Source organism: Euleptes europaea, chromosome 2 (genome assembly GCF_029931775.1).
Source record: "Euleptes europaea isolate rEulEur1 chromosome 2, rEulEur1.hap1, whole genome shotgun sequence".
Classification (NCBI taxonomy): Eukaryota; Metazoa; Chordata; class Lepidosauria; order Squamata; family Sphaerodactylidae; genus Euleptes; species Euleptes europaea.
The window spans coordinates 12,088,388-12,112,510 of NC_079313.1; the positions used below are offsets into that span (position 1 = coordinate 12,088,388).

A 24,123-nucleotide genomic window follows, 5' to 3' on the forward strand; every position below is an offset into this window, starting at 1 on the left:
CGTTGAGGACTTCTGCCAATGCTGGCTGTAGAGACCTGTGGGACCTGAGCTGGAGGGGGGGAGTGTGTGGGAGGGGCTGTGGCTCAGTGGTAGGGCATCTGCTTGGCATGCAGAAGGTCCCAGGTTCAATCCCCGGCACCTCCAGTTAAAGGGACTCGGCAAATAGATGATGTGAATAGACCCCTGCCTGAGACCCTGGAGAGCCGCAGCTGGTCTGAGTAGACAATACTGACTTTGATGGACCAAGGGACTGATTCAGTAGAAGGCAGCTTCATGTGCTCATGAGTATCTCCAAATGGCCCGTTCATCCTCCGCTCAGCCCTTAACATGCTCTTGCCCATGAATGGCGGTGGCGCTGGGCACTTTCCTAGCGGATTGTGCCCTGTGGCACAGGTAGTTGTCTCACTCTGAAATCCAGGTGTCTCTTCCCTTTGGGAGGGCTGCTTCTTCCTTTGCCATCAATACTTTCTGGAGGGTTTCTTTCTACCCCCCTCCCTTTCTGGGAACAGCCTTTGGGGAGGGCATGGGAACTTAGGCAGATCGTGAGAGGGAGGGCAGGAAAGGATGAGTCCAGGCTCGGCTCTCGTGGTCCTTACGCACCCAGAGTAATGCCAGTCTTGGGGTCAGGAAGGAATTTTCCTCCTGGCCAGATTGGCCAGGGACCTTGGAGATTTTTTTTTTTTGCCTTTTTCTGGGCATAGAGCAGGGGTCACTGGGGGTGGTGGTTGGGGGAACATAACATAAGAAAGCTGGAACGTGTCCAGAGGAGGGCAACAAAGATGGTGAGGGGTCTGGAGACCAAGTCCTGTGAGGAAAGGTTGAAGGAGCTGGGTATGTTTAGCCTGGAGAGGAGAGGACTGAGAAGTGATTTGATAACCATCTTCAAGTACTTGAAGGGCTATCATAGAGAGGAGGGTGCCGAGTTGTTGTCTGTTGCCCCAGAAGGTCGGACCAGAACCAACGTGTTGAAATTAAATCAGAAGAGTTTCTGTCTAGACATTAGGAAGAATTTTCTAACAGTTCGAGCGGTTCCTCGGTGGAACAGGCTTCCTTGGGAGGTGGTGAGCTCTCCTTCCCTGGAGGTTTTTAAGCAGAGGCTTCGTGGCCATCTGTCAGCAACGCTGATTTTATGACCTTAGGCCAGGTATGGGGAACCTCAGGCCCAGGGGCCGTATGCGGCCCCTGAGGACATTTTTTGTGGCCCTCGGGAGCTCTGGGACCCTGCTGCGGAGGCGGGACTCAGGGTGGCCCTCCCCGAGGGTGTTCCTGGGGCCGCAGCTTACAGGGACGCTGCAGCGCCCTTTGGACCTTCTCTCGCCGACTGTCAGCTGTTGGTCGGCAAGAGGAGAGGGGAGGGGGAGGGACTCTTCCCCCAAGGCTGCCCCCTACAGCAGCGGCGTGCAGGAACGCCACGGCACATTGTAAGCCCCTCACGCTGCCTGTCAGCTGTTGAATAGCGGGAGGGGGGGGAAGAGGCCGGCGGCTCCCGGCGGCAGAGCATGCATGCGGGAGCCAATCGGGCTTCAGGGGGGCCTTTTTTGGACTCTGGGGGGGGAGGGCATGGAGACTGGGGCCCGGTCGCACGGGGCTCCGTGCACCGCTGTGTGTGTGTGGGCCGGGGAGGCTGGAGCCTGGTCGTGCAGGGCCGGTGTGCACGGGTGTGTGTTTGGGGGGGGGGGAAGGCTTTTCTCTCTTCCTCTTTTTCTGTCACTCTCCTTTCTCTCCCTTTCTTTCACCCTCTTTTTCTGTCTCTTTCCTTCCGTCCTTTTCTTTCTTTCCCTCTGTCCTTTACTTTTCTTTCTCCCCCTCTCTCCATTTCTTTATCCCTTTCTCTCTCTTTCTCCCTCCCTCCTGTTTCCTCTTTCTCTGTTTTCTTTCCTCCCTTCCTCCCTTGCCGATCGACTGCAGGCTGCACCCGCCTGGCGCCTCGTTTGCTCGGGCCCACCGCTGGCTGCCCTCCCGCCTGGGAGGGGGGAGTGAAGGCGCCCTGCAGGCCTTCTCTGTGTGGCCTCCCCTGGGGTTGCCAACCTCCAGGTGGTGGCTGGAGACCTGGCAACCCTAGCCTCCCCCCCCCCACTGGGAGATCTACACCTGGTATGGCCCCCGAATGATGTTATGAATGTGCAAATGGCCCTTGGCAGGAAAAAGGTTCCCCACCCCTGCCTTAGGCAGATGATGCATTTTGACCATCTTCTGGGCATGGAGTAGGGGTCACTGGGGGTGTGGGGTGGAGGTAGTTGTGAATTTCCTGCATTGTGCAGGGGGTTGGACTAGATGACCCTGGTGGTTCCTTTCAGCTGTATGATTCTATAAAAAGCCTCCTGTATCAGACCAAGGCCCATCAAGTCCAGCAGTCTGTTCACACAGTGGCCACCAGGTGCCTCTAGGAAACCCACAAACAAGACGACTGCAGCAGCACCATCCTGCCTGTGCTCCACAGCACCTAACATAATAGGGGGGGAAGGTAGTGTGAATTTCCTGCATTGTGCAGGAGGTGTGACCGGATGACCCTTGAGGTTCCTTCCAGCACTGTTTCTATGTATGCTTGACACAGGGAGTTGGTCTTGCGGGGCTCTGTTTTGAGCTGCGCATCCATGGGGTGCGTTTCCCCTTTGGCCAAGTTCTGTGTCTGTCTGGAAGACGAAGCCCTGCCCCACTCGATCTGTTTTAAAATTACACAGATGGGCCAGAATGAGACCTCTGGGCTGCAGACGGCTCTTTCTCCATCTCCCGATTGCCTCGCCCCAACATTACCTTTTTGTTCTGGTTTCCAAACAAATGCTGAAATACTGAAAGCCCTCTTAAGGAGATTAAAGCATTTGACGTGGATTATCCTGGGGTTGTGGTCTATCCAGGGGGCGGAACAAGGGCCCAGAAGGTTGGATAGAGCATCCCGTTTCAGGCTGAAGGTGGGAGAGATTCACATCCTTGGATTTTCTGCTTCTGCCATGCCTGGGTCAGATCCGGGGAGGGAAGGCAGCTCCAACTTTCCTGGTCATTCCTACCCTAAGCCAGCAAAAGCAACGTACATGCCCAGAGCCCGGGCACACTGGGGAGGGGGGTAGCATGCTGCTCCCTGCCCTGTAGGGAGTCTTGCTAGCGGAGCCTGACAGACTCAGCTCTGCCCCCTTGGTCACAATGTGCCCCCCCAAACCAGTCTCTAGTTACGGGCAGTGGACGAGCGATCAAAGGCAGTCAGAACTTGGGAGGAAAGCAAGAGGTGGTTGGGTGAGGAAGAGAGTGAATTAGGGTTTCCAGGTCCTTCTTTGCCACCGGTGGGAGGTTTGGGGGGTACAGAACCTGAGGAGGGTGGAATTTGGAAAGGGGAGGGGCTTCAGTGCCATAGAGTCCAATGGCCAAAGCAGCCATTTTTCTCCAGGGGAACTGATCTCTATCGGCTGGAGATCAGTTGTAATAGCAGGAGATCGCCAGCTAGTGCCTGGAGGTTGGCAACCTTGGAGTGAATTGCTTGTTCTTTTTATGCGAAAACCAAAAAGGCTGAGCTAAACACTATCGTCTGTAACAAAAAAATGCATTTGTTTACTTATATATTGTGCACAATTGTGTTTCAAAACACAGGGCCTAAAAGAAGGCTACCGAAAAAGCACAGAAATGTTTACAAATATTACCAGCGCATAAACAGTTGATGTTAGTGCATACAATGGCCAAAATAAGACCAGATGCGTTTTGGCTCTTTAAAGGCCTTCTTCAGTGGTCATCCATGCATAATTTTACAATACACATCCTGACATTTACACAGACGTAACACAAGGTTAAAAAAATAACATAAAATCCTTTTGGAAGGAGAAAAAAAGAGGGGTGAAAAATCCAATTAGTATTACCTTAATAGAAGAGCCCCGTGGCGCAGAGCGATAAGCTGCGGTACTGCAGTCCAAGCTTCTCACAACCTGAGTTCGATCCCAACGGAAGTTGCTTCAGGTAGCCGGCTCGAGGTCGTCTCCGCCTTCCATCCTTCCGAGGTCGGTAAAATGAGCACCCGGCTTGCTGGGGGTAAAGGGAAGACGACTGGGGAAGGCAATGGCAAACCACCCCGTAAACAAAGTCTGCCTAGGAAACGTTGGGATGCAACATCACCCCATGGGTCAGGAATGACCCGGTGCTTGCACAGGGGACCTTTACCTTTTTTATTACCTTAATAAATAATATGACCCTATTGTTTTTTTTAAATTTGAAATTGCATTGTCGAAGGCTTTCACGGTCAGAGTTCATTGGTTCTTGTAGGTTATCCGGGTTGTGTAACCGTGGTCTTGGTATTTTCTTTCCTGACGTTTCGCCAGCAGCTGTGGCAGGCATCTTCAGAGGAGTAACACTGAAGGACAGTGTCTCTCAGTGTCAAGTGTGTAGGAAGAGTAATATATAGTCAGACAGGGGTTGGGTTTGAGCTGAATCATTGTCCTGCAAAAAGTAACAAAGGTAATGTGCTAACCATTGTCCTGTAAGTATCAAGATAATGTGCTGATGAGGGTGTGGTATGTTAATATGGAACCATTGTATCCTGAAGTGATCTGTTAATGTGTGAAATCCAAAGCTAATCTGCATGGCTATTGTTGACTGTAGTCTTTGTTAGTCTGGAGGTTTTCAAGACAGGAAGCCAAGCCTTATTCATTCTTAAACTCTCTTCTTTTCTGTTAAAGTTGTGCTGATGTTTATGAATTTCAATGGCTTCTCTGTGCAATCTGACAAAATAGTTGGTAGAATTGTCCAGTCTTTCAGTGTCTTGGAATAAGACCCTGTGTCCTGTTTGTGTCAGTCCATGTTCAGCCACTGCTGATTTCTCAGGTATCTGCAGTATCTTTCATGTTCTTTTATCCTTGTTTGTATGCTGCGTTTTGTTGTCCCGATGTAAACTTGTCCACAGCTGCAAGGTATACGATATACTCCTGCAGAGGTGAGGGGGTCTCTTTTGTCTTTAGCTGATCGTAGCATTTGTTGTATTTTCTTGGTGGGTTTAAACACTGTTAAAAGAACATGAAAGAACATGAAAGATTATTTTAGAACATGAAAGATTATTAACATACCACACCCTCGCCCCAGATCCAGAAGGAAATATGAACGTGGCGAACTGTAAGCTTTGGGGTTAACTGTTCCTCCATGGTAGGGTTTGCCAGGTCCCTCTTCCCCACTGGTGGGAGGTTTTTGGGGTGGAGCCCAAGGAGGGCGGGGTTTGGGGAGGGGAGGGACTTCAATGCCATAGAATCCAATTGCAAAAGTGGCCTTTTTCTACAGGGGATCTGATTTCTATTGCCTGGAGATCAGTTGTAATAGCAGTAGATCTCCAGCTAGTACCTGGAGGTTATATACAAGAAATATACAAATCTTATGGTGTAACAGGCTTGATATTGTACTTGTATATTTTGCACCTTGTTTTTGTGGTGCTACTTTGATTATTACAATATTACATTGTTATATATTCTTCGCATCAACATTAGTTGTTTCTTTGGTTATTGTAAGCCTGTACTGCTGTTTATTTCTTATATAGTTTCCCTTTTACAGCAGGCTGATATTTTTGTTGTGTGTGTAGTACCTGGAGGTTGGCAACCCTACTCCATGGACATGTTTAAACTGTATAGATTGGAGGGGGAGGTAAAGAATACATTGGGTTGGCTGCCGGTTGTGCAAAATTGGGGGTTTGCCTGAAGACTTCTGGGAGGAGACGAAGCCTGACTCGTTTCTCGACTCTGTCCGCAGCTGGGCTTGGAGCGTTTCCACGGCGTGTGCATCCTGGGATTCAATTCCGTCGAGTGGTTCCTGGCTGACATCGGAGCTATTCTTGCTGGGTAAGAGGCCTTCTGGCCACTCCGTCTCCAAGGTCGCTTATGCACGGGAGTTTTACCTGAGGTTCGTCGCTCGCTGGACCCACGCTTTCCTTTTGGGAGTCTACGCCCCAGCAGTCTCCAAGCTCAAATCCCCGCCCCTTGAAATGCTGCTTCGTAATTGGCTGTAGTGAGAGAAAAGTTTCCTCCCCACCCCAAACCCAATTGCCGCATAAAAAAAGAATTTTAAGAATATAAAACAAAAAATGGAGCAATCTGAAAAGAAGGGGGGAGAAATCCAATCATCGGTTTTAAAAAGTCTTTCTTCTGCTCAGAAAGAGCTCCCAGGAATGAATCCCCGCCTCTGGACATGCTGCTTTGTAATTGGCTGTGAGCGAAATGAAGCTTGCGTGTCCCGCACACCTTATGCACAGGGATTTTACCCAGGCTCAGCTCAGGGGAGAGGGAAGAATCGGGTTAACAGAGGAACGGGAAGGTCCGGGATTTGCGAGGGCTGGCAGCAAGGTCATCTCTAATGGAGGGAAAACTCATGCATAACTCCAAAGAACAACCAAGACAGACAGGGTGGGGGGTGAACGTGAGTGAAAGCACCCATGCACAAACCACCCAAGTGTTTCCACCTTCAAAGGTGACAGAGGCTGGTAAGACCCTGAAAGGGAGTTTCTTGGAGCCGACCCCATAGGGTTTTAAAGGCGAGAGAGGTTCAAAGGTGGTTTGCCATTTCCTGTCTCTGCATAGCAGCCCTGGACTTCCTAGGTAGTCTCTCATCCAAGTACTAGCCAGGGCTGACCCTGCTTAGCTTCTGAGATCTGATGAGATCAAGCTAGCCTGGGCCATTCCAGGTCAGGGTATCTTCAAGGTACATTTTGCTAATTTTGTTTTTAATTTTATGCATTTTATGCATCCCTCCCCCTCACTGGGGAAGAAGAGTTGGTTATTATACGCCGGCTCTCTCTACCACTAAAGGGAGAATCAAACTGGCTTACAATCACTTTCCCTCCCCCTCCCTACAACAGATACCCTGTGAGGTAGGTGGGGCTGAGAAAGCTCTAAGAGAGCTGTGAGTAGCCGGACTCAAAGGAGCTTACATCTTTCTCCGCTCTTTTTATCCTCACAGCAACCTTGTGAGGTAGGCTAGGCTGAGTATGTGAGACTGGTCACCCATGTAGTTCGACAGAAGTGTGGGGATTCGAACCTGTGTCTCCCAGATCCTAGTCTTTTAAAAAAAATTATCATTATTCATTTATTTGAAGCATTTTTATCCTGCCCCTCTATAGATTGTAATCAAGATGACTCACACAACTATGTATATAAAAAAAATTTAGATCTCTAAAACCACAATCAATACCGTCTATTGGTGCTGAAGAATATGTCATTCTTAAAAACTAGAACCGTTAGCAAATACACATATCACACCAAAAGGAAAAGATCATAAAACTCCTGAGAGTAACGTTAAAATGAGCCTTAAAGCTCAGAATACTTCCATTTCAGCCACGTTTATTGGCATGATAACCCAGAATAGAAATACAGATTGAGTATAGCTTATCCAGACATCTGATATCCGGACTGATCCAAAAATTGGACCTTTTGAGCCGGCATGCAGGCCTTACTCAGAGGCCCTCAGCAGCTCCATTGATGGTTCAATGACCACAAAATTATTTAAAATATTGTTTAAAATTATATTCACGCTATGTGTATAAAGTATATAGAAAACATATATAAGCCATAAATGAATTTCGTGTTCAGACTTGGGTCCCATCCCCAAGATAGCTCATTATGTATATGCAAAAATTCCAAAAATATTCCAAATATACGGAAATACCCAAAATACGGACCACTTCTGGTCCCAAGCAGTCTGGATAAGAAGAAGAGTTGGTTTTTATATGCCAACTTTCTGTACTACTTAAGGGTGAATCAAACCAGCTTACCATCACCTTCCCTTCCCCTCCCCACAACAGACACCCTATGAGGTAGGTGGGGCTGAGAGAGCTCTAAGAGAGCTTTGACTAGCCCAAGGTCACCCAGCTGGCTTCATGTGTAGGAGCGGGGAAACCAACCCGGTTCACCAGATTAGCCTCCGCTGCTCATGTGGAGGAGTGGGGAATCAAACCCGGATAAGGGATACTCAACCTGTTTATAGCAACCAGATCCTAGTCTTACGCTCTAGCCACTGCTAGCAGGGGTATACGTTCTAAGTGGAGCCTGGAAGGGTTTTCTTGTGGAGTAGGAGCTGCCTGCTCTTTGGGGAGCTGTTCCTTGTATTTCTTTATGAGTCTGAGTCCTGAACACTCTGCCTCCGCTGTGTCTCTGCACGTGCAATCGAAGGAGCCAGCTACAGCCAAAAGATGTGGCGGTTTCCCAGCCAGTGGCTGACGGGAGAGATTTTTTTTTGCCAGCGTAGTTTAAGATGTACAGGCAGATACTTCGCAAGGCTGTAGGTCTTTTCTCCCATTGCTCCCACGGGTGGGGCTGCTTCCCACTCGAAATGGCCCTCAAGCACTGGAACCTCCTCCCTGAGAAGAATATTTGCAAAGACGCCAACCGTTTCTTTGTTTGCCGGTTGCTGCGGTTCCGATGCTGCGTTGTGTTAATGGGTCTGTTTCCAACGGCCAGTGATGCGGCTCATGAGCGCCAGATGAATGGGCAGCACCAGGCTGGGGCTCAGGGAAGCCGCTATGGCTCAGTGGCAGAGCCTCTGTTTTGCAGGCAAAAGGTCCCGGGTTCAATCCCCGACATCTCCAGTTAAAGGGACTGGGCAAGTAGGTGACGTGAAAGACCTCTGCCTGAGACCCTGGAGAGCCACTGATGGTCTGGGCAGACAATACTGACTTTGATGGACCAAGGGTCTGATTCAGTAGAAGGCAGCTTCATGTGTTCATGTGACAGCTCTGTTTCTTCCTTACAGTGGCTTTGCCGTTGGTATTTACACCACCAACTCCCCCGAGGCCTGCCAGTATGTGGCGGAGAACTGTGGGGCCAACATCATCGTGGTGGAGAACGACAAGCAGCTCCAGAAGATCTTGGAGGTGAGCCCTGGATCTGGGGCCACTCAGAGCTGGGCCTGGATTACCCTCGGCACAGTCCGGCTTTTCAGCATCCTTCCCCTCCCTTCTCACCTCCGTCCCCACTTCAAGGACACCTCTCTCTCCCCACCACCATCTCTGCCTTTAAGGTGGCTTGAAAGTAGAGTGACTCTTCATACCAAATAGGTGTCTTAGGTTTTTGTAGCTTTCCTCTAAAAACCTGCTTGACCAGAAACAGCATTAGGCAGGTTCCTCTGCGGGAAGTTCTGCCTCTCTCAAAGGGAGAGACCCAAGTCCAGTCTAACATAGCATCTGGCTTTCTACAGTGGCCAATCATATGCTCCCAGGATGCCCACAGGCAGGGCATGGTAACCAGCCTTCTTTGTTCAGAGGTACACTGCTTCTGAACATGGAGGTTGCTTTTTGCCCTAGGTGGACGTCTCTGCCTTTAATTTGGTGAATCTGTCTTTTGCAGCCATGTAAATGAGTAATTGCCACTACTTCCTGTGATGGTAGGGTTGCCAACCTCCAGGTACTAGCTGGAGGTCTCCTGCTATTACAACTGATCTCCAGCCGATAGAGGTCAGTTCACCTGAAGAAATTGGCTGCTTTGGCAGTTTATGGCATTGGAATCATAGAATCATACAGTTGGAAGGGATCACCAGGGCCATCAAGTCCAACCCCCTGCACAATGCAGGAAATTCACAACTACCTCCCACCTCCACACCCCTAGTGACCAGAAGATGGCCAAGATGCCCTCCCTCTCATCATCTGCCTAAGGTCACAAAATCAGCATTGCTGACAGATGGCCATCCAACCTCTTCTTAAAAACCTCCAGGGAAGGAGAGCTTACCACCTCCCGAGGAAGCCTGTTCCACTGAGGAATCACTCTAACAGTTAGAAAATTCTTCCTAATGTCTAGACGGAAACTCTTTTGATTTAATTTCAACCCGTTGGTTCTGGTCCGACCTTCTTGAGCAACAGAGAACAACTCGTCACCCTCCTCTATATGACAGCCCTTCAAGTACTTGAACATGGTTATCATATCCCCTCTCAGTCTTCTCCTCTTCAGGCTAAACATACCCTCCCCAAACCACGCCCTCCTCAGGCTCCGCCCCCAAAACCTCTCGCCAGTGATGAAGAGGGACCTGGCAACCCTATGCGACGAAGAACTCCGCAAGCTAATTACACTGTGTATGAATAAGTACTCTGTTATTCATCTTACATTTACTGCCAGCTTCCTCAGTGGCTGTCCTCCTGTTCCCCACCGCACCCCAAGTTATAGGAGAAAAAGCTGGCCAGTGTTACAAAGGGGCAGCTTTTGCTTCACTTAGTTAGGAAGACGTTTATTTTCTAGCATAGACACGGCTGTGGCTCAGTGGTAGAGCCTCTGCTTGGCATGCAGAAGGTCCCAGGTTCAAACCCCGGCATCTCCAGTTAAAGGGGATGTGAAAGGCCTCTGCCTGAGACCCTGGAGAGCTGCTGCTGCTCTGAGTAGACAATACTGACTTTGATGGACCAGGGGTCTGATTCAGTAGAAGCCAGCTTCATGTGTTCATGTGGTAGGACAAAACTGGCTTTTATCCCCAAGCCTGAAGAGCAGGGAGCTGCAATTGGTTCGCAGCTCCACTAAGCTGTGTTTTCCAGCTTTGGTTTGGACTACAGGTTGAGTAACCGTTATCCGGACTGCTTGGGACCAGAAGTGTTTTCTGTATTTCGGATCTTCCCGTATTTTGGAATACTTGCATATAATAAAGAGGTATCTTGGGGATAGTACCCAAGTCTAAACACAAAATTCATTTTTGTTTCATATATGTTTTATATACATTTTATACACATAGCCTGAATGTAATTTTAAAAAATATTTTAAATAATTGTGTGTACATTGAACCATCAGAAAGCAAACTGGCGCGCAGCTGAGGGCCTGTGAGTAATGCCTACATGCCAGCTCAAAATGTCCATATTTTTGGATCTTTCCATATTTTGGATATCCAGATAAAGGCTACTCAACCTGAAGTAGTTTGGGTGCCTATATGGGTGCCACAACCCATATTTTCCTGGATATTTTGAGTTTCCGAGTTATCTAAAATATATACCAGAGTGGAACTCGTAATGTCTGGATCCATGGTCTGTCCACAATCTTCCAAAAAGCATGCATGCCCCAAAAGGAATAAAGATGTCTTTCTGTATGCTGAAAACAAACATGGATGTCAAATGCTTTCCATCTTAGAGAGTTAGTTTTGAAGGGGAATCCTCGTGGTACAAAGGAGTGGACTTCAGGGGGGTGGACAGCATCATTTTTTATGTGATATTGAGAATATATAAGTTTGAAAAGAATTTCTTTAATTCTTGCACAAAATCTGTCTACGTCCTGTCATTCCCCTGGGTGCCTGCAAAGAGGCCCCAGAGTCATTGCAGAACAGACTGGAGGGGATCTGATTGCCTGCTTGGCCATTTCTGGCCCACAGGTACCCAAGAGGTTCAGGGGCTTTCAGCCTGTAGATGCTGTAATGGGCATAGTTGAGAAAGTGGGCTGGCGGGTTTATCTGCGGGTGCTTTCACACATCCTGAATAATGCACTTTCAGTCCGCTTTCAATGCACTTTAACGATCTTTCGCAAGTGGATTTTCCTGTTTCACACAGGTCATTTATGCATGGGAACTTTCACTCACGTTCACCCCAGGTCTGTAATAGGTTGTTCCTTGGAGTTATGCATGAGTTTTCCGTCCATTAGAGAGGACCTCGTGCCCAGCCCTCGCAATGTCCGGGTCTTCCCATTTCTCTGCTAACCTGACTCTTCCCTCTCCCCTGAGCAAAGCCCGGAGTGAAATCCCCATGCATAAGGCAAAGTGCAGGACACGCAAGCTTAGTTTCGCTCACAGCCAATTACAAAGCAGCATGTCCAGAGGCTGGGATTCAAATACTTCCCGCTTTCTTGCTCTTTCTGAGCAGAAGAAAAACTTTTTAAAACGAGGCTTGGATTTCTCCCCCCACCCCTTTTCAGATTGCTCCGTTGTTGTTCTTAAAATGCTTTTTTATGCAGCAGTTGGGTTTGGGGGGTGGGAGTTTCTCTCATAGTAAGCACTGCAAGTAAGCCAATTACAAAGCAGCATTTAAAGGGGCGGGGACTTGATTTGAGCTTGAAGACTGCTGGTGCAGAGATTTCCAATAGGAAGGTGTGGGTCCAGCAAGTAACGAACCTCAGGTGAATCTCCCATTCATATACAACCACAGTAAAATCCAGCTGCAAAGTGGACTGAAAGCGCGTTATGTGTGAAAGCGCCCATTTGCATCTTTTTATGTGGCCATATTATGCACTTTAAAGATCCGAGTTTCCAGGGCAAGGATAGGAGATCTTCCTAGAAGAGAAGCGATCCATCTTTTCTTTTGAGCGAGGAGTCCTGTTGATAACCAGCTTGGACTCATTCTCTGTTTCCAAATTCTCTGTTTCAGGTTCAGAAGAAGCTCCCTTTCTTGAAAGCGATCATCCAGTACGCTGAACCTATCAAGGAGAAGCTACCAAATCTCTATGACGTGAGTGTTTCCCTCTCCTGGTCGGAGCTTTGCACATGTTCAGAGTTGCTTCTTCCAAACCCTCTCAACCCTAGAATTGCCAACTCTGGGCTGGAAAATTCTTGGAGATTTGGGAGTGGAGGCTGGGGTTTGGGGAGTGGAGGGGCCTCAGCAGGATATAATACTGTAGAGTCTACCCTGCAAAGCATTTTCTCAAGGGGAGCTGATCTCTGTAGTCTGCTGATCAGTTGTAATGCTGGGAGATCTCCAGGGGAGGGGCTGTGTCTCAGTGGTAGAGCATCTGCTTGGCACGCAGAAGGTCCAAGGTTCAATCCCTGGCATCTCCAGTTAAGGGGACTAGGCGAGTAGGTAATGTGAAAGACCTCCACCTGAGACCCTGGAGAGCCACTGCCGGTCTGAGTTCATGTGTTCATGTGACATTTTGGGGAGGGGCCATGGCTCAGTAGTAGAGCATCTGCTTGGCATGCAGAAGGTCCCAGGTTCAATCTCCGGCATCTCCAGTTAAAGGGACCAGGCAAGTAGGTGATGTGAAAGACCTCTACCTGAGATCCTGGAGAGCCGCTGCCAGTCTGAGTGGACAGTACTGACTTTGATGGACCAAGGGTCTGATTCAGTATAAGGCAGCTTCGTGTGTTCACCTGGAGGTTGGCAACCCAACCCTGAGCCTTTCCCCTGAGCCTTTCCCATGTCCCTCCTTTCTCCACGAGGCCTAGAAACGTGCTGCAACTTTTTCGAGACTCTCAAAGCCAGCAGCGTTGCCAGCGTCTCAGCACGTCTCTGTGCAGATGCCGTGTCAAAACAGAACTGCGTAACCAAACGATGTGGCTTTCTTTCCTCTCCCACCCCAACGCAGTGGAATGAATTTATGACTCTTGGCGACGCTGTCCCAGATGAACAGTTAGATAAAGTCATCGAGGCCCAGAAGCCGAACCAGTGTTGTACTCTCATCTATACCTCCGGGACGACGGGCCAGCCAAAGGGAGTAATGCTGAGCCATGACAACGTGAGTAACTGCCCACTGTTACGATCCTCGGGGAGGCGTCTCTGGCTCTCTGCATCCTGAATAGTTGCTATGCAGGGAATTTGACTCTGGCTCTGCAGGGGGGCTGAAACGTGACCTCCCCACACTCCACCCCCGTCTCTGAATGCCAGCCAGCAAATTGGGCAAGGCTGGCACATGACGAAAAGGAGTTCAGCCTGTTATCTCTAATCGGGCGTTGCCCAGGAGATCCGCGAGGCAAAATTTAATAGAGGTAGATTGCTTCAAAAAGGAGAGCTTGGTTTTTTTTTAAGGCAGCAAGGTGGGGCAGGATCACGCTGTTCCCAGAACACAAACTTTCCCCCTGTGTTTTAATATATAATTCTCCTTCCTATAATGTCAAGCGGTGTATGTGCCCAGACGGAATATTTTTAAAAGTAAAATGTTCTTTGGCTCCTAATCTTTTCCCACACCATTTATTTTTTAACGTTCCAAAAACTCACCCTGCAGCTTCCTGGTGTTCTTTCATCCAAACCACCTCCCTGAGGGTGCCGTGGGCACTCTAGCTTGGTCCGCTTTGGTAGGTCTGGTTCTATTGGGGCCGTGGTGGTCCCTTCCAACTCTGATTCTATGATCTAGTCCAACCCCCTCCACAATGTAGGAAATTCACAACTATCTCCCCACCCCCACCCCAATGACCCCTACTCCATGCCCAGAAGATGGCCAAGATACCCTCCCTCTCATGATCTGCCTAGGGTCATAGAATCAGCATTGCTGACAGATGGCCGTCTAAGCCACTGCTTAAAAGCCTCCAGGGAAGGAGAGTTCACCACCTCCCGAGGAAGCCTGTTACACTGAGGAACCGCTGTAACTGTTAGAAAATTCTCTCTAATGTCTAGACAGAAACCTTTTAAATTTAATTTCAACCCGTTGGTTCTGGTCCGACCTTCTGGGGCCACAGAAAACAACTTGGCACCCTCCTGTATATGACAGCCCTTCAAGTCCTTGAAGATGGCTATCACAAGGACTTCCAGTAGAGAGCTGACGGATGCGCTACGTCTCCCTGGAAGCTCCCAGGGGGAACCAAGAAACGTCCTTAATTAGGGGGTTAATACACCCACCCCCCGATTCCTAAATAGTGGATCGGGTGCCAGGAATTCTCCTGCCGCCGACAAGAGCGGTGTTGACTCCTGAGATCTCCGAGAGTGCTTTTTTAAGACTCCCGGAGGCTCAGACGCTGTCCCGCTGGCTTGAGAGAATTAAATTCGCCGTGGACGTCTCTTTGGATTCAGGCTTCGTTCTCCTCTATCTATTACCATCTAACTAACTACATGAAAAGAAAAAAACCTCACCCTCCGAAATCTGAGTGAGTCTAAAAGAACCCTTTTGTTTTCATCCGGCAGTAAAAAAAACTGAGACTTTAAAAACAGCTATAGAATCCGTGCCTCCCACCCCAACATAAAAATGAATTGGATTTTATAAAAACAATTGATTTAACCGGCAGGAAACTTATCAAGTCTATCTGGAGATAGACTAAACAACCAATTAGATCCAATTGTTTTTGAAGGCAACCCATTAATACTTCTTAAAGACATTCCAAGGCATCTGATGGCCAAAAGAAATATCTTTAAAGATTTCACAATGACATTGAGGAAAAGTGGAATAAGATACAGATGGCTGTTACCACAAGGACTTGCATTCACCTATAAAGAAGTAAAATGTGTTATCACCACGATGGAAGATGTTGGGAAATTTTTGAGAAAGTACAGGAAGGAACTCACAGGCCTTACACCAGACCAGGGACAAGATCAAGCTCAAGAAGATGAAGCAGATGATTCGACAAAAGGAGCAACAGGTGGATTATAAAATTTATATTTTTAAAAAACCCTGACAACATGGCTAAAGTAATTTCGTGGAATGTAAATGGTTTAAATGAAAAGGTGAAAAGAGGAAGAATTTTTAAATTTCTACAAAAACAAAAATACTCTTTAATATATCTGCAGGAAACTCATATCTCCAAGAAAGATAAAAAGTACTTAGAAAGAAACTCTTTGGGGCAAACCATCTCCTCATCTAATACAAAAACCAAAGGAGTAGTCATATATGCACAAGCCTCATTTGCTCCTGAACATATAGAGATGGGGAGGGCAGAATGCTTATGATTAGAGCTAAAATATTAGGCCAAAAGACATTGGTGGTAGAGATCTATGCACCTAATGATGGAAAAGCACAATTCTTTAAACAACTTCACGATACCTTATTGCAATATGCTGAAGAACAGATTTTGATAATGGGTGATTTTAATGGAGTTATAGACTGTGCGATTGACAAAAAATCAAAAGCCAAAGATGATAAGGAAGGATGTCTTCCTAAAATATTCTTTCAACTTATTGAGGAGTTTAAAATACAAGACATTTGGAGGACGATTAATTTGTTGTCTAGAGAATACGCTATTTTCTCCGCAAGACATGAATCACATTCACGTATAGATATGATATGGGCGAGCAAGTCTATTTTTACTCAACTACGCAAAGTACATGTAATACCAAGAACTTTTTCTGATCATAATCCGGTTTCCTTTGACTGGAAAAGCAGACAAGCATTCAGATGGCGATTAAATGACAGACTTTTGAGAGATGATAAAATAAAAAAAGAACTACACACACTTATCAAAGACATTTTTGAGATTAATATGAATGGAGAAACCAATCTAAATACCATTTGGGATGCTTTTAAGGCAGTACTGAGAGGATTTTTGATTCAGAAGAATACTGCATGGAGGAAAAAACAATTACAGCAAACAAATGACATACTCTGGGAACTACAAAACTTAGAACTACAACTTATTCTAGAATCTAAACAACCCCAGATAAAAGATATTTTATTAAAGATTAAAATTGCTAAACATCAACTTAATTTGGTCGTCATGGAAGAAATGAATAAAAATATGAAATATGTGAAGCAAAGGTATTTTGAACATGCAAACCGCCCTGGTAAACTTTTGGCCAGCCAATTAAGAAACTCTATGCAGAAGAAGATAATTAGTACAGTTCAGACGGAAAAGGGACCGGTACACACAACAACTGATGTACAGAAAGAATTTGTATCTTTTTATACTAAATTGTATCAGAAAGATCTTATTTCTGAGAAGAAGATGGATAAATATCTGAAAAAGGTAAACATTACTAAATTAACCTCCGAACAACAAAAATCTATAGATGCCCCAATAACAACAACAGAATCAGAAGAAGCAATAACAAGACAAAAACCGGATAAAACACCCGGCCCAGATGGAATTACAGCTTTATTTTTTAAATTGTTTAAAGACTATTTGAAGAGCCCATTTACGATGGTATGTAATACCATATTAAATATGGGACTTTCTCCTGAGACGTGGTCCCATGCTTTTATATTGTTAATTCACAAACCTGGGAGAGATTCAGAAAGAGTAACTAATTATAGTCCTATTTCTTTATTGAACGTAGATTATAAAATATATGCTTCTATATTATCGAACCGACTTAAGCGATTTATTACAACCTTGATTCATGAAGATCAGGCGGGTTTTATCCCTGGAAGACAGATTAAAGACAATTTGAGGGTCTTATTAGATGCAATGGAATATTATGAGCATAACAACCAACATAAAGCTGCTTTCATTTTCTTAGATGCGGAGAAGGCCTTTGATATGGTTTCATGGGAATATATGAAAAAAGTGTTGGAAAAAATGAATTTTGGTGACAGATTTCGGACTGGAATTGATGCTATATATACAACTCAGAAAGCCAAAATATTAGTGAATGAATCAATTTCCGATAATTGTGAAATACAAAAAGGAACTAGACAAGGTTGTCCGCTTTCTCCTCTGCTTTTTATCCTAGTCCTAGAAACTTTATGTTGTAAGATACGGGATAGAGATGCAATCCATGGCCTCAAGATAAATGAGTTTAAAATGAGAGCTTTTGTAGATGACTTACTACTCATTTTGAATGACCCGAACCAATCTATAAATTTTTTGTTGGATTTATTGAAACAATATGGTGAGGTTGCGGGATTTAAGATCAATCAAGATAAGACTCAGATATTGTTTAAAAATCTCTCAAGGGGAGAACAAAAAGACTTTGTAGATATTTCAGGATGGGAGAAAACAAACAAAGAAAAGTACTTAGGTACTTGGATTACAAATAAAAGTAAAGATCTAATTGTTAATAATTATGTTAAACTGTGGGGAGTAATCAAAAAAGATATGATAACGTGGTCTAATAAAAATATTTCCTTTCTGGGACGGATTTCAGTAGTTCAAATGGACATATTGCCAAGACTGTTGTTTTTATTTCAGAACCTACCAATAATTACACATGCAAAATATTTTGACATGTGGAGGAAGGACTTATTGAATTTTGTTTGGCAAGGGAAAAAACCTAGAATTACCTATAAATATTTGGTGGACTCTAAAGAAAGAGGAGGATTTGCTCTTCCTAATTTTAAACTATATGTGGAGACTTCGGCCTTTGTGTGGCTAAAGGACTGGACACAATTGAAGAATACTTGTTTATTGGATTTAGAAGGCTTTGACAATAGATTTGCGTGGCATGGTTACATGTGGCATGATAAACTTAAAATACATACTGCATTTCAGCATCATATTGTTAAATCTTCTTTAATAAAAACTTGGCAAAGGTATAAACATCTTTTAGAAACTAAAATGCCATTGTGGATTTCATCACGAGATGTTGACATTACGACCATTGAAACCTTCCCAATTTGTTATATACCAGGACCTTTTAAAATGGGATTACAACAGATGTGCCCTAAAAGAACATGAAGAATTAAAAGAACACCTGACCTGGTTTCAATATCATCAAATAAAGTCTGTTTATACCCAGGGTATAAAGCTAGATTTTACCAAAGAAAAATCAATTCTACAACAAACGCTGTTGGATACAAATGATCATCTAATTTCAAAGATGTATAAACTGTTGTTAACTATATATACAGAGCAAGACCAGATTAAACCTACGATGATTTCCTGGGCACAGACGCTGGGTCACAACATTCCTTTGAATAGATGTGAAAGACTCTGGTCACGAGATATGAAATCCATACTTTCACAATCATTGAGAGAGAACATATACAAGATGATTTACAGATGGTACTTGACACCGAAAAAACTAGCTACAATGTATAAAACAATGTCACCAAACTGTTGGAAATGTAAGGACGAGATTGGCTCTTTTCATCATGTTTGGTGGTTATGTGAAAAAGCAAAGAATTTCTGGGACATGATCTACAACGAAGTAAGATTGATACTACAACAAAATATTCCTAAAACACCGGAAATGATGTTGTTAAGTATCCTACCAGATTCTATTTCAAATCAGAGATCATGTTTGATATATGCCACCACGGCTGCACGACTGGTATATGCAGCAAAATGGAAATTATCAGAGACACCAGATAAGAGTGACTGGATACAAAAAATGTTAGAACTGGCAGAAATGGCTAAACTAATTGCATTAATAAATCAAAAAGAGAATACGGAATTTGTGGGAGAATGGGAAGCATGGACGACTTACTGTGTAAATGAACTGTATACAGGAGAAATTAAAGGATATGTATTGCTCTAATCCTGATTACTACATATTAGTATTAATGTTAAAGTTTATATTTTAAGATAATTGAAAGTATATTTAATTTAAATCTATATTACTATAACGGATTAGAAATTAAATACAAAGGGAAGAACAAGTATATCAAAAAGATAGAGGAGGTGGGAGGGGAAGTCAATATTGTTTGGATTATATATAATGATTGAAAAGGTAATGATTAGATTATCAACGTATGACATTGGATGACTGATTGATGAATATGTTGTAACTAGAAAACAATAAAAAAATCTATACAAAAAAAAAGATGGCTATCACATCACCTCTCAGTCTTCTCCTCTCCAGGGTAAACATACCCAGCTCCTTCAGCCTTTCCTCATAGGACCTTGCCTCCAGACCCCTCACATGAATGTGGGGTTTCCCTTTGAGCTCACGTTGAGAAATGCAGCTCCTGAAAAACCCCTATTTCAGTGGTTCCCAAACTTTTCGGGCCACCGCCCCCTTGGTTCCACAAACTCAACCCCAGCGCTCCCTACCCTATCCTATAAAAAGCATTATTCAAAATACCTACGAAAACCGGCGACTCCCTGCCCAGCGTAACGAGACTTTTTAAATAAACAAATGCCATTAAATGAACTGACTAAGACCTTATCAACTTGATCAGTGAGTAGACGCAATAAAAGGGACTTTTGAATGACTTTACAACTACCAATTAAATGCTTTGAGGGGAGGGAGGGAGACGAAAACCTTCCCCCCCACTTCCGGATCTCTTTGATTCAATGTCCAGCCACGTCGCCTCTTAAGACCGGAAGATAATAAGAAGGGCTTTGTTACCATCGAAAAGACAGGGCAGACTGGAAGACTTGAAGTGAATCTCCCCGGTGTACCCATCAAATCGTTCCTATCACTTAACCACCGAGAGGAGACGACGCAGGGTCTATGATACTGCAGTTTCCTGTCTACTTTCTTTTCTTTATCTGTGCCGCTTTGAAGCGTAATTGAGGATATCTTGAAAATTACAAAGCCTGCTTCTATATAAGAATACAAGCAGATATGTCAAACAAGAGGATGGAAGAGATGTTACTCAAACAAATGGACATGTTTGCAGTGCAACAAGATTTAGTCTTTGAAAAACAAGCGCTCTCACATCAAGTATTTCAACTAGCTGAGGTGATGAATATCCTATTTAAATCAATTAATGGAAAACTGGACACTATTATTGAGGAGATCCACGATATGAAGACCCAAGATAACGACAACAATTATGTCAATGGAAAAAAAAGATTCTACTAAGGAGATGATGATTGAATGCTATGTGGAAATGGTGATAAAACCTGGAAAAAATGACAATGAATTAGAACAATCTATTTTTAAAGAGGTAGCTGCAAGTGACCAGCTGGCAATGAGAGAGAGCAACATGAGAGAATTCAATATCTCTACAATCTACTTGTCTGAGTTACTGCTGACAGGAGGAACATTATTATCCCAAGAAAACACTTCCTGGCAGCCAGCGATGGAGGGAGACATGACGAAGGATTTTACCAAGAAGCTGCTGGAAATTTTAACAAGAAGCCAATGGATACAATCACTGGGATCTTCTTTTACATTTTCAGAGGCCAGAATTGCAGCTACTATACTGAAAAACGGGGGGTGGGGATTGGGAAATAAAGAAGGACTGGCAGATCCCCTCCCAAAACAAGATAATGGCTAAGATGATGCTTATTTTTAGGGTGTAAGGGAGACACGGTGGATTTACTTTGATGAATTTCTAATGGGAAAATATGTATTGATCTAATCCCTTTATTATAGAATAATAGAATGTTATATAGAGACAATGATGATAATATTATAACTAGGCAGGACTTGAAATTGTTTATAGAAGTAGTATAGATAGCTTAAAGCAAGTCTGTATGAGAAAATAAGGATTAGAAATTAATTTGAAATGCAAAAGTGTTAACCAGTAGAATTAGTGACTGAAGAAGATGCGGGGAAGTCATATATAGCAGATAGCATTGAATACTATAGATAACATATTCTCAGTAATAGCAATGAGCTTTTTTTGTTACAAGTAGTTACAACTGAATATATTGTTGAGATATGTTTATTTTTGTTGAATTGTAGAAAATAAAAAAAATAAAAAAAAGCATTATTCAAAATAGGGGTTTGCATGACTCATTAAAGAAGATAATAACAATAAAATTTCAAAATAGTAACAATTAATTGCACATCTATTCAAAATGAAATTACAACTTTTTAGTTGGAATGTATTCAACAAAACGGCTGAACTTGATCCAGTGGTACCAGCTCTTCAAAGTCTGGAAAAAAATTCTGATAGCTTCCACCCAATTTGCCAGCATGGTGCATTAGCTGGATCTATTGTAAATTATTGAACAACACAGTTGAAGGGGCCCACCTCTTGCGCCCCCCCTGCTGCCCTCTTGCCTCTTAGTACCCCCTTAGGTAATCCCACTGCCCCCCAGGGGGTGGTACTGCCCACTTTGGAAACCGCTGCCCTATTTGGACATGAAGCTTGGTCCTTTGGGTCATGCCGATCCCTGAAAGTGGATACAGCCAAAAAGACTGAAAAAACGGACATTGTACCTATAATTTTGTGCTCCTTGTAATTTATGGTTAAGTTTGTCAACCAAGTTCATTATATATAGTGTATATGATATTTGAATAACACTATCAAAAGGACATACTGTTGATTTATTCAATTGTTTTTGCAACCGTTGCTGTTTTGGTTTGCTTAAGTAACTGTACAGCACGCTAACGTTCGTTTGCTAGATCCCTGAAAGTGGGCAAGGGCAGCCTGGTAAGGACAGTGTGTTTCAGGGCTAACCCTGTGTCTTGGCTTCCAGATAACGTGGACTGCCCGGGCAGGAGGGCAGTATGTCGGCCTGTCTTGTGCCCTGGAGCGCCAGGAGCTGGTGGTCAGCTATCTGCCACTCAGCCACGTTGCCGCGCAGATGATTGACATCTGGCTACCGATGACCTTTGGGATGCAGACCTTTTTTGCCCAGCCGGACGCTCTAAAGGTGATGCGCGTTCCCTTTTTTGGGAATGGGTGCATATGCTGGTTCTCCAGCAGTGGCCCTGATGGTTCTAGTGTGGCGTAGTGGTTAAGAGCGCTGGACTCTAATCTCGGGAACCTGGTTTGATTCCTCCTCCACATGAGCGGCGGACTCTAATCTGGAGAACCAGGTTTGATTCCTTGCTCGTCTACATGAGCAGTAGACACTAATTTTGGAAACCAGGTTTGATTCCCCACTCCTCCACATGAGCAGCAAACTCTAATCTGGGGAACCGGGTTTGATTCCCCACTCCTCCACATAAGCGTTGGACTCTAATCTGGGAAACCAGGTTTGGTTCCAGCGTGGTGCAATGGTTAAGAGTGGCGGACTCTAATTTGGGGGACCAGGTTTGATTCCTCCACATGAGCGGCATACTCTAATCTGGGGAACCGGGTTGTATACCCCACTCCTCCACATGAGCGGCAGACTCTAATCTGGGGAACTGGGTTTGATTCCCCACTCCTCCACATGAGCAGTGGACTCTAATCTGGGGGACCGGGTTTGATTCCAGTGTGGTGAAGTGGTTAAGAGTGGCGGACTCTAATTTGGGGAACCAGGTTTGATTCCCCTGTCCTCCATGTGAAGCCTGCTGGGTGACCTTGGGCCAGTCACAGTTCTCTTAGAGCTCTCTCAGCCCCACCTACCTCACAAGGTGTCTGTTGTGGGGAGGGGCAGGGAAGGTGATTGTAAGCTGGTTTGAGTCTTCCTTAAGTGGTAGAGAAAGGCTGGGTATAAAACCCAACTCTTCTTCTTGTGTGCCTCACAGGGAAGTTTGGTGGAAACCTTGAAGGAAGTGAGGCCCACGGCATTCATGGGGGTCCCTCGGGTGTGGGAGAAGATGCAAGAGAAGATGAAATCGGTTGGTGCCAAGTCATCGGCCTTGAAGAAGAAGATTGCAGCCTGGGCAAAGGCGGTTGGGCTAGAAACCAACATCAAGCGGATGAACGGGTAAGCAGGAAAATCCGAGGGTTGGCATGGTGCGCTGACCCTGCGAGGAAGGGTTGGAGAGCATGTGGGGCTCTTGAGCTGAGAAAAAGGATGACTAGCAGGGTGAGGGGAGAAGACAGAGATGCCAGCCTCCAGGTGGGACCTGGGGATCCCCCGGAATTACAGGACATCTCCAGACCACAGAGATCATTTTCCCTAGAGAAAATGGATGCTTTGGAGGGTGTCTCTATTTTTATTTTATTTTTTATTATATTTCTAACCCACCCTCTATGGCATTGTATCCCACTGAGGTCCCTGTGCTCTCCAGGCTCCATCCCCAAATCTCCAGGAGTTTCCCAGCCTGGATCTGGCAACCCAGAGCCGGTGTGGTGTAGTGGTTAAGAGCAGTGGTTTGGAGTGGTGGAATCTGATCTGGAGAACCGGGTTTGATTCCCCACTCCTCCACGTGAGCGGCGGAGGCTAATCTGGTGAACTGGGTTGGTTTCCCCACTCCTCCGCATGAAGCCAGCGGGGTGACCTTGGGCTAGTCCCAGCTCTCTTGGAGCTCTCTCAGCCCCACCTACCTCACAGGGTGTCTGTTGTGGGGAAGGGAAGGTGATTGTAAGCCGCTTTGATTCTTCCTTAAGTGGTAGAGAAAGTCGGCATATAAAAACCAACTCTTCAACTCAACTCTTCTACCCCTCCATCCCCTGCTGGTGGCCAGGGGGGGGATCTAGCAACCCTAGGAGAGGCCCCGACAGAGGGCCTCTCCTAAAATTATGAGGTGGAGAAAGCTGGGAGAGGGTTGTATGCTGTGGGAACACTGAACAAGAACCGCATGAAGCAGTTGGGCAGTAGACTGGCCAGGGTTTCATACAAGGCTTGTGGAACTCACTGCCACAGGATGTCGTGGTGACCACCGGCCTCGGTTGCTTTAAAAGGGGTTTCCCACGATTGTGAGAAGAGAGGACCACCCATGGTGGCTGAGACATTACAGCTTAAATAGAGCCTCCGTGTTAAAAGACAGTGTACCTGGGGGGGCAGGCAGAAGGGGGAGGCTTGGCACCTGTGCCCCAAATTATGGGCCTTCTGGTTGGCTAGTGGGTAGAGAAATGGGATGCTGGACTTGATGGACCATGGCTCTGGTCCTGTATGGCTGCTGCAACAACAGCAAAGGAGAAAAAG

General features: G+C 45.5%; 1 protein-coding gene across 1 annotated transcript in view; it reads left to right on the forward strand.

The window, feature by feature from the left end:
• Nucleotides 1-24,123, forward strand: part of ACSBG2 (acyl-CoA synthetase bubblegum family member 2) — a 54,040-nt gene that overhangs the window by 14,296 nt on the left and 15,621 nt on the right. The window contains exons 4-9 of the mRNA XM_056844391.1: nucleotides 5,710-5,798; nucleotides 8,701-8,821; nucleotides 12,272-12,352; nucleotides 13,206-13,355; nucleotides 21,799-21,975; nucleotides 22,778-22,959. Of these exons, the coding sequence (XP_056700369.1) occupies nucleotides 5,710-5,798; nucleotides 8,701-8,821; nucleotides 12,272-12,352; nucleotides 13,206-13,355; nucleotides 21,799-21,975; nucleotides 22,778-22,959 (800 nt within the window). The remainder of the gene's footprint in view (nucleotides 1-5,709; nucleotides 5,799-8,700; nucleotides 8,822-12,271; nucleotides 12,353-13,205; nucleotides 13,356-21,798; nucleotides 21,976-22,777; nucleotides 22,960-24,123) is intronic.